This window comes from Protomyctophum parallelum, assembly GCF_964188405.1.
Source record: "Protomyctophum parallelum genome assembly, chromosome: 7".
In the NCBI taxonomy this organism is placed as follows: domain Eukaryota; kingdom Metazoa; phylum Chordata; class Actinopteri; order Myctophiformes; family Myctophidae; genus Protomyctophum; species Protomyctophum parallelum.
The window spans coordinates 51,675,594-51,686,231 of NC_139705.1; the positions used below are offsets into that span (position 1 = coordinate 51,675,594).

The following is a 10,638-nucleotide window of genomic DNA, read 5'->3' on the forward strand; positions in this document are numbered from 1 at the left end:
GGTCACCTCACCAGACTATGAACAGGCCTTCATACCTCCCCCTCTGATAAACAGAGGGACGGTGGTCACCTCACCAGACTATGAGCAGGCCTTCATACCTCCCCCTCTGATAAACAGAGGGACGGTGGTCACCTCACCAGACTATGAGCAGGCCTTCATACCTCCCCCTCTGATAAACAGAGGGACGGTGGTCACCTCACCAGACTATGAGCAGGCCTTCATACCTCCCCCTCTGATAAACAGAGGGACGGTGGTCACCTCACCAGACTATGAACAGGCCTTCATACCTCCCCCTCTGATAAACAGAGGGACGGTGGTCACCTCAGCAGACTATGAACAGGCCTTCATACCTCCCCCTCTGATAAACAGAGGGACGGTGGTCACCTCAGCAGACTATGAACAGGCCTTCATACCTCCCCCTCTCTCCGTCCCCTCAGTGCCTTCATACCTCCCCCTCTCTCCGTCCCCTCAGTGCCCTCTCTCCGTCCCCTCAGTGCCTTCATACCTCCCCCTCTCTCCGTCCCCTCAGTGCCTTCATACCTCCCCCTCTCTCCGTCCCCTCAGTGCCCCTGGCCACCCCTGAGGACCTGGAGGTGACCCCGTCGTCCCCCAGCAGCCTGAGGGTCAGCTGGGGCGCGGCCGCCGGAGCCTCTCAGTACATGATCCTGTACTCGGCCCTCAGCCACGGAGAGCCTGACGACGCCAAGGAGGTGAGTGAGGACTTCTCACCCCATATCTAGTTATATCTACAGTATAAACACAAGGAGGTGAGTGAGGACTTCTCACCCCATATCTAGTTATATCTACAGTATAAACACAAGGAGGTGAGTGAGGACTTCTCACCCCATATCTAGTTATATCTACAGTATAAACACAAGGAGGTGAGTGAGGACTTCTCACCCCATATCTAGTTATATCTACAGTATAAACACAAGGAGGTGAGTGAGGACTTCTCACCCCATATCTAGTTATATCTACAGTATAAACACAAGGAGGTGAGTGAGGACTTCTCACCCCATATCTAGTTATATCTACAGTATAAACACAAGGAGGTGAGTGAGGACTTCTCACCCCATATCTAGTTATATCTACAGTATAAACACAAGGAGGTGAGTGAGGACTCACCCCATATCTAGTTATATCTACAATATAAACACAAGGAGGTGAGTGAGGACTCACCCCATATCTAGTTATATCTACAGTATAAACACAAGGAGGTGAGTGAGGACTCACCCCATATCTAGTTATATCTACACTATAAACACAAGGAGGTGAGTGAGGACTCACCCTATATCTAGTTATATCTACGGTATAAACACAAGGAGGTGAGTGAGGACTCACCCCATATCTAGTTATATCTACAGTATAAACACTTCCTTACAACTGTAAACGTGTTTATTCTGGTAAGTGAGGATAGACTTACACACCTCACTAACACCATCACTTGAAAGTGCATTCAGTGATTTGATCGCTCAAAGTGCATTCAGTGATTTGATCGCTCAAAGTGCATTCAGTGATTTGATCGCTCAAAGTGCATTCAGTGATTTGATCGCTCAAAGTGCATTCAGTGATTTGATCGCTCAAAGTGCATTCAGTGATTTGATCGCTCAAAGTGCATTCAGTGATTTGATCGCTCAAAGTGCATTCAGTGATTTGATCGCTCAAAGTGCATTCAGTGATTTGATCGCTCAAAGTGCATTCAGTGATTTGATCGCTCAAAGTGCATTCAGTGATTTGATCGCTCATTCAGTGATTCATTCAGTGATTCATTCAGTGATTTGATCGTGAGGACTCACCCCATATCTAGTTATATCTACAGTATAAACACTTCCTTACAACTGTAAACGTGTTTATTCTGGTAAGTGAGGATAGACTTACACACCTCACTAACACCATCACTTGAAAGTGCATTCAGTGATTTGATCGCTCAAAGTGCATTCAGTGATTTGATCGCTCATGATTCAGTGATTTGATCGCTCAAAGTGCATTCAGTGATTTGATCGCTCAAAGTGCATTCAGTGATTTGATCGCTCAAAGTGCATTCAGTGATTTGATCGCTCAAAGTGCATTCAGTGATTTGATCGCTCAAAGTGCATTCAGTGATTTGATCGCTCAAAGTGCATTCAGTGATTTGATCGCTCAAAGTGCATTCAGTGATTTGATCGCTCATTCAGTGATTCATTCAGTGATTCATTCAGTGATTTGATCGCTCATGATTCAGTGATTTGATCGCTCATGATTCAGTGATTTGATCGCTCAAAGTGCATTCAGTGATTTGATCGCTCAAAGTGCATTCAGTGATTTGATCGCTCAAAGTGCATTCAGTGATTTGATCGCTCAAAGTGCATTCAGTGATTTGATCACTCAAAGTGCATTCAGTGATTTGATCGCTCAAAGTGCATTCAGTGATTTGATCGCTCAAAGTGCATTCAGTGATTTGATCACTCAAAGTGCATTCAGTGATTTGATCGCTCAAAGTGCATTCAGTGATTTGATCGCTCAAAGTGCATTCAGTGATTTGATCACTCAAAGTGCATTCAGTGATTTGATCACTCAAAGTGCATTCAGTGATTTGATCGCTCAAAGTGCATTCAGTGATTTGATCGCTCAAAGTGCATTCAGTGATTTGATCGCTCAAAGTGCATTCAGTGATTTGATCGCTCATGATTCAGTGATTTGATCACTCAAAGTGCATTCAGTGATTTGATCGCTCAAAGTGCATTCAGTGATTTGATCGCTCAAAGTGCATTCAGTGATTTGATCGCTCAAAGTGCATTCAGTGATTTGATCGCTCAAAGTGCATTCAGTGATTTGATCGCTCAAAGTGCATTCAGTGATTTGATCGCTCAAAGTGCATTCAGTGATTTGATCGCTCAAAGTGCATTCAGTGATTTGATCGCTCAAAGTGCATTCAGTGATTTGATCGCTCAAAGTGCATTCAGTGATTTGATCGCTCATTCAGTGATTCATTCAGTGATTCATTCAGTGATTTGATCGCTCATGATTCAGTGATTTGATCGCTCATGATTCAGTGATTTGATCGCTCAAAGTGCATTCAGTGATTTGATCGCTCAAAGTGCATTCAGTGATTTGATCGCTCAAAGTGCATTCAGTGATTTGATCGCTCAAAGTGCATTCAGTGATTTGATCACTCAAAGTGCATTCAGTGATTTGATCGCTCAAAGTGCATTCAGTGATTTGATCGCTCAAAGTGCATTCAGTGATTTGATCGCTCAAAGTGCATTCAGTGATTTGATCGCTCAAAGTGCATTCAGTGATTTGATCGCTCAAAGTGCATTCAGTGATTTGATCGCTCAAAGTGCATTCAGTGATTTGATCGCTCAAAGTGCATTCAGTGATTTGATCGCTCAAAGTGCATTCAGTGATTTGATCGCTCAAAGTGCATTCAGTGATTTGATCGCTCAAAGTGCATTCAGTGATTTGATCGCTCAAAGTGCATTCAGTGATTTGATCGCTCATGATTCAGTGATTTGATCACTCAAAGTGCATTCAGTGATTTGATCGCTCAAAGTGCATTCAGTGATTTTGATCGCTCAAAGTGCATTCAGTGATTTGATCGCTCAAAGTGCATTCAGTGATTTGATCGCTCAAAGTGCATTCAGTGATTTGATCACTCAAAGTGCATTCAGTGATTTGATCACTCAAAGTGCATTCAGTGATTTGATCGCTCAAAGTGCATTCAGTGATTTGATCACTCAAAGTGCATTCAGTGATTTGATCACTCAAAGTGCATTCAGTGATTTGATCGCTCAAAGTGCATTCAGTGATTTGATCGCTCAAAGTGCATTCAGTGATTTGATCGCTCAAAGTGCATTCAGTGATTTGATCGCTCATGATTCAGTGATTTGATCACTCAAAGTGCATTCAGTGATTTGATCGCTCAAAGTGCATTCAGTGATTTGATCGCTCAAAGTGCATTCAGTGATTTGATCGCTAAAAGTGCATTCAGTGATTTGATCGCTCAAAGTGCATTCAGTGATTTGATCGCTCATGATTCAGTGATTTGATCACTCAAAGTGCATTCAGTGATTTGATCGCTCAAAGTGCATTCAGTGATTTGATCGCTCAAAGTGCATTCAGTGATTTGATCACTCAAAGTGCATTCAGTGATTTGATCGCTCAAAGTGCATTCAGTGATTTGATCGCTCAAAGTGCATTCAGTGATTTGATCACTCAAAGTGCATTCAGTGATTTGATCACTCAAAGTGCATTCAGTGATTTGATCGCTCAAAGTGCATTCAGTGATTTGATCGCTCAAAGTGCATTCAGTGATTTGATCGCTCAAAGTGCATTCAGTGATTTGATCGCTCATGATTCAGTGATTTGATCACTCAAAGTGCATTCAGTGATTTGATCGCTCAAAGTGCATTCAGTGATTTGATCGCTCAAAGTGCATTCAGTGATTTGATCGCTCAAAGTGCATTCAGTGATTTGATCGCTCATGATTCAGTGATTTGATCGCTCAAAGTGCATTCAGTGATTTGATCGCTCAAAGTGCATTCAGTGATTTGATCGCTCAAAGTGCATTCAGTGATTTGATCGCTCATGATTCAGTGATTTGATCGCTCAAAGTGCATTCAGTGATTTGATCGCTCAAAGTGCATTCAGTGATTTGATCGCTCAAAGTGCATTCAGTGATTTGATCGCTCAAAGTGCATTCAGTGATTTGATCGCTCAAAGTGCATTCAGTGATTTGATCGCTCAAAGTGCATTCAGTGATTTGATCGCTCAAAGTGCATTCAGTGATTTGATCGCTCAAAGTGCATTCAGTGATTTGATCGCTCAAAGTGCATTCAGTGATTCATTCAGTGATTCATATGCTATGTTGGATGTATCTATTTGTTATTTTATTCTTATTTTTTATTCTTATGTTTTATCCCCCTGTCTTCTTGTCCTTTGTATGTGATATGGACCTGAGTCTGAAATAAAGATTTATTATTATTCATTCAGTGATTCATTCAGTGATTTGATCGCTCATGCCTCCACAGCTATAGCTTGTCATACATGTCAATGTAGAGCATTGACCGAGGACCTTATATGGCTTTGTGACGCACGCACTGAATTACAGTACATTTCAAGCACAACTCAGTACAAACACTGTCAACTGTGAGTCGACGACACCATAAAGTATATTACACTTGTTTACAAGAGGGTCCATCATTTTCAATTCATCATAAACATTATACCGGTAGATGGATCTGTGTAATCTTTCCCACTCCCAATTTCTTATGCTACGCGACGGCGTGCGTTTTACACTCATAGATTCCACAGTCAAGCTCTTCACTAGATCTACAAATATCATGTTTTAAAATTAACTCTACACAAGATCTACAAATATCATGTTTTAAAATGAACTCTACACTAGATCTACAAATATCATGTTTTAAAATGAACTCTACACAAGATCTACAAATATCATGTTTTAAAATGAACTCTACACAAGATCTACAAATATCATGTTTTAAAATGAACTCTACATAAGATCTACAAATATCATGTTTTAAAATGAACTCTACACAAGATCTACAAATATCATGTTTTAAAATGAACTCTACACTAGATCTACAAATATCATGTTTTAAAATGAACTCTACACTAGATCTACAAATATCATGTTTTAAAATTAACTCTACACAAGATCTACAAATATCATGTTTTAAAATGAACTCTACACTAGATCTACAAATATCATGTTTTAAAATGAACTCTACACTAGATCTACAAATATCATGTTTTAAAATGAACTCTACACAAGATCTACAAATATCATGTTTTAAAATGAACTCTACACTAGATCTACAAATATCATGTTTTAAAATGAACTCTACACAAGATCTACAAATATCATGTTTTAAAATGAACTCTACACAAGATCTACAAATATCATGTTTTAAAATGAACTCTACACTAGATCTACAAATATCATGTTTTAAAATGAACTCTACACAAGATCTACAAATATCATGTTTTAAAATGAACTCTACACAAGATCTACAAATATCATGTTTTAAAATGAACTCTACATAAGATCTACAAATATCATGTTTTAAAATGAACTCTACACAAGATCTACAAATATCATGTTTTAAAATGAACTCTACACAAGATCTACAAATATCATGTTTTAAAATGAACTCTACACAAGATCTACAAATATCATGTTTTAAAATGAACTCTACACAAGATCTACAAATATCATGTTTTAAAATGAACTTTGGTCTTTCTAAGCATGACATGAATCTGAGAATCCTGAGGGATTCCTCCCCTGTTCCCATCCATATCCACATTATGGGTTATTACTTAAAAAATTAAAATAAAGTAAACTGTTTTGTGTAATGTCTCCCTCTGAAAGATGGAAATAAACTATTCATATCATATATAATATCTCTGCTGTATAATATCTCAACTCCAAAATGTTCATTTTTCAGGAAAAAAAAAAAAAAAAAAAATCAGGAAATTAAGAAAACCTTATATTTTTAATACAAAGCAATACAGCCTCATCAAAGTTGGTTTTATATATTGTCAATTACTTCCATGAGAGGGGGAGAGGTGGTGGAGTTAGTTGCTTTAGCAGACATGTTGAGGGTCCAATGGAGTTAAGAGGTTTTGTCCAAAGCACTTTTTACTACTTGCCATTGGTTCAATATTTTCTAAACAACACACAGACGTAAAGGGTGTTAAATAGCATGGATCTGTGGAAAATGGAGTTATGAGGTTTCCTCCCTGTGTCTGTCCAGGTGAAGTTCGGTGCTGACCAGACGGTGGTGGAGTTAGGGGGACTGGCGCCGGCCACAGACTACTCTGTCACGCTGTACGCCCTGTACGACGAGGACCCCAGCGACCCGGTCACCGCCATCGCCACCACCTGTACGTACACGCTGACCTCTGAGGCATCATTAGTTTGATTGATTGATTGATTGATTGATTGATTGATTGATTGAATTGGCAGAAATGTAATCAGTACAGGGTCCCCAATTATTTTTCCTCAAGGGCCATATTTTGACTAGCGTACCAGGCTGGGGGCCGAGTCTGCACGTGCGAGGTCGAGGTCTTGCCCTGAAAATTCATTTTCAGGGCAAGAGACCCCATTTGAAAAGGACCCCCAGTTTGACATGCATAGGCTACTGACCCCCATTTAATGCTATTTATATCTGGGGGACCCCCCCCCAATGGCAAAACCATTCACACCTATGTCGGAGTTGCGCTGACAAGTTTTTAGCAGGGATTTCTAAATGTTTTATCGTACTGGGCGGCTCTGATATGTATAGGGGCAACTAACGCTAAGCGGGAAACACTCATTTAGAATGTGTCACCCTGGCCTGGGCCGTGGCTCAGCGGTCCAGGCACCTTATTGGCCGGTAGCCCCCCCAAGTCTGGCAGTATGCCGCGGGTTCGACTCCCGATCCCGACGGCCTTTACTGCATGTCACCCCCCCCCCATCTCTCTCTCTCCCCCATTTCCTGTCAGCCTACTTACTGTCTATCCCTCTATACAAAACATTCTAAATAAAGGCGAAAGCCACAAAAAAACAGTTTTGTTTTATTTAAGATTCAGGGTATACAGTAAATCAAATAATGACAGTATATGTGACACACCCATATGGAACATATCAAAGAGATAACATGTACATATATAAATGTTGTGAGCACCATACACAAAATATTGTGGTAGCATAAAATAAAATAAAAAGTTGCATAGTGCTATGCTAACATGGAAGCGACACTGATACAAACCACATAACCTGAATCAAGTTTTGAAACAAAAACAAGACAAACGTAAGACAAGACAAGACAACATGGCATGGTCATTATTGGTCACCCTTCCAGAACACAATGGACGTGGCAGTGCATCCACACATGGCTCCTAATAATAAACACACTGAACAACCCAGCTGCGTCGGGAATCTAGCATGCTCAGATCCAGGATTAAACTCATTCGATCTGGAATAGCTTGGAACTGCAAGTCATTTACTAGTGCGAGGAAGGGGTGTCCTCAAATTTGGATACAGAGCCTCTCAGGGTACATCTAATTTGTTCTAATTTAATAAAGTGGAGTACGTCTCTAATCCAGTGAAGATGGGTTGGGGGAGCAGAGGACTTCCATTTCATCAGAATTAGACGCCTAGCTAAGAGAGTGGTGTAAAGGCCACCAAGTGAGCTTTGTATTTTGACAGGAATAGAGTAGGGGGAGAAATTCCGAAAATAGCCGTCATTACATTTGGTTCAAATGGTACCCCAACACTACTCCATTACATTTGGTTCAAATGGTACCCCAACACTACTCCATTACATTTGGTTCAAATGGTACCCCAACACTACTCGACATAGTGTCAAAGATCTCAGTTCAATACCTACGTAAAGAAGGGCATGACCAAAACATATGTATATACGTGGCGCCGTGGCGGGGGCCGAACGATACCTATATCACACAGGGGATCAATATCACCATATATTTTGGATCACAACAAAACCTTTAAGAATGTGTCCCCCTCTCCTCCTCCACAGTCCCCCTGCCTCCCCCCCTTTATGGGTCCCCTTTAACCTTTAACCTTTAAGAATGTGTCCCCCTCTCCTCCTCCACAGTCCCCCTGCCTCCCCCCCTCAGCGTCCAGTTCCCCATGGTGACCCACAGCATGCTGAGGGTCAGCTGGGTCCCCTTTAACCTTTAACCTTTAAGAATGTGTCCCCCTCTCCTCCTCCACAGTCCCCCTGCCTCCCCCCCTCAGTGTCCAGTTCCCCATGGTCACCCACAGCATGCTGAGGGTCAGCTGGGTCCCCTTTAACCTTTAACCTCTCCTCCTCCACAGTCCCCCTGCCTCCCCCCCTCAGCGTCCAGTTCCCCAAGGTGACCCACAGCGTGCTGAGGGTCAGCTGGGTCCCCGGGGCCGTGGAGGTGCCCGGGCACAGGGTGGTCTGCAGCACCAACCACGGCAGTGACGTCAAGCAGGTGATCGACCCCAACTGACCCTTATTCTGTCTGTTACTCTATCCATTATTCAATCAACCCTTATTCTGTCTGTTACTCTATCCATTATTCAATCAACCCTTATTCTGTCTGTTACTCTATCCATTATTCAATCAACCCTTATTCCCAACAGCCATTCATCTGTCTGTCTGTTACTCTATCCATTATTCAATCAACCCTTATTCCCAACAGCCATTCATCTGTCTGTCTGTTATTCTATCCATTATTCAATCAACACCCGCTTCGAATGTATGTATTCACCCCCTTAAAGGAGAATTCCATGCTAGAATGCTTTCTTACCTTTCTTACCTTTCTTTGTAGTTGTTACGTCCCCACCATTGGCTATTTCCCCTACCATAAGCGCGAATTGCATTGAATTGAATGGGAATTGAATGGGGCTATGGGGTGTTGTGCTAATTAGCTTATTTCCATCGAAATAAGTAGTAAACTGTGCCGCTTGGGATATTATTTACATTATGAAGAGAGGATATATACATTGTAATTTTGAGCGATGGAAATAAGCGAATTAGCACAACACCCCATAGCCCCATTCAATTTAGAGTTCTCAAACTCTGCCCGAACCCGACCAGGCCCGACCCGACCCGACATTTTAGGGCCGGGCCGGGCCTAAAATGTATGCTAATCAGTAGGGCCGGGGCCGGGCCTGGGGCTCCATGAAAAAAAAAATATATATATATTGAATTTGTTTAGAATAATAAAAATAATAGTTCTGTTCTGTCTGTTTGTGTATTTATCTATTATGAAGATGGTGCTGACTGGCATTTCACTTTTACTCTGTGTAGAGTTCTCAAATTCTGCACAAACCCGACCAGGCCCGACCCGACCCGACATTTTAGGGCCGGGTCGGGCCTAAAATCTATGGTAATTAGTCGGGCCGGGCCGGGCCTAGGGCCTGATCAGTTAGGGCCCAGTTAGGGCCGGGCCTTAATTTTCGGGCCCGATGAGAACTCTAATTCAATTCCCATTCCATTCAATGCAATTCATTGAGGGCTTATGGTAGGGGAAATAGCCAATAAGGAGCTTTTGCACAAAATAACACCTGGACCTCTTTGGTGGGGACGTAACAACTACAAAGAAAGGTAAGAAAGTCTTCTAGCATGGAATTCTCCTTTAATCAAGAGCATGTTGGTGATCAGAAGCTCAGAATACAGCCAGAATCTGATCATCATACATAGTGGGAAAGGCTTTAGAGTTTGTGTATTTAATGCAGCGATGACATATGAATCCGTTGATCAATGAATCTGTGATCAATCACTAGAGACGATGAATACACAATAAATACGATAAAAAGCAAACAAACAACCAACAATAAATGTAAACCATACAGAATGCTCACAGTCTGTAGAGGAGGCTGTTTACGCCAATGTCTCCAAATCGTAGAAGAGAACCGATTGGAACTCTTCACAGGGTTAGGTTAAAAACACAACAAACTCAACTAACCGATACATGAATTTATACATTAACCCATTTTGGGCCGGGAACCCCTTTTGGTGTTAGCATCATGTCATGCTTTAGCTATTGAAAAACAGCAGATCTACAAGCTCATAGCGCGCCACCGAGTGGCGCGCTACGAGCTTGTAGGTCTGCTATTTTTCGAAAAGTCGAAGAACGACTGACATACGTAGAAACATA

At 41.8% G+C, this 10,638-nt stretch overlaps 1 protein-coding gene across 2 annotated transcripts in view; it reads left to right on the forward strand.

Annotated features, from left to right (window-relative positions):
• Positions 1–10,638, forward strand: part of LOC310862323 (collagen alpha-1(XX) chain-like) — a 127,194-nt gene that overhangs the window by 75,234 nt on the left and 41,322 nt on the right. The window contains exons 13-16 of one of the 2 annotated variants that reach the window (XM_083770173.1): positions 565–710; positions 6,759–6,888; positions 8,604–8,641; positions 8,866–8,967. In XM_083770173.1, coding sequence (XP_083626299.1) covers positions 565–710; positions 6,759–6,888; positions 8,604–8,641; positions 8,866–8,967 — 416 coding nt within the window. Of the gene's footprint in view, positions 1–564; positions 711–6,758; positions 6,889–8,603; positions 8,642–8,827; positions 8,968–10,638 lie in introns of both variants that reach the window. The other variant, XM_083770172.1, reaches the window with a different exon arrangement.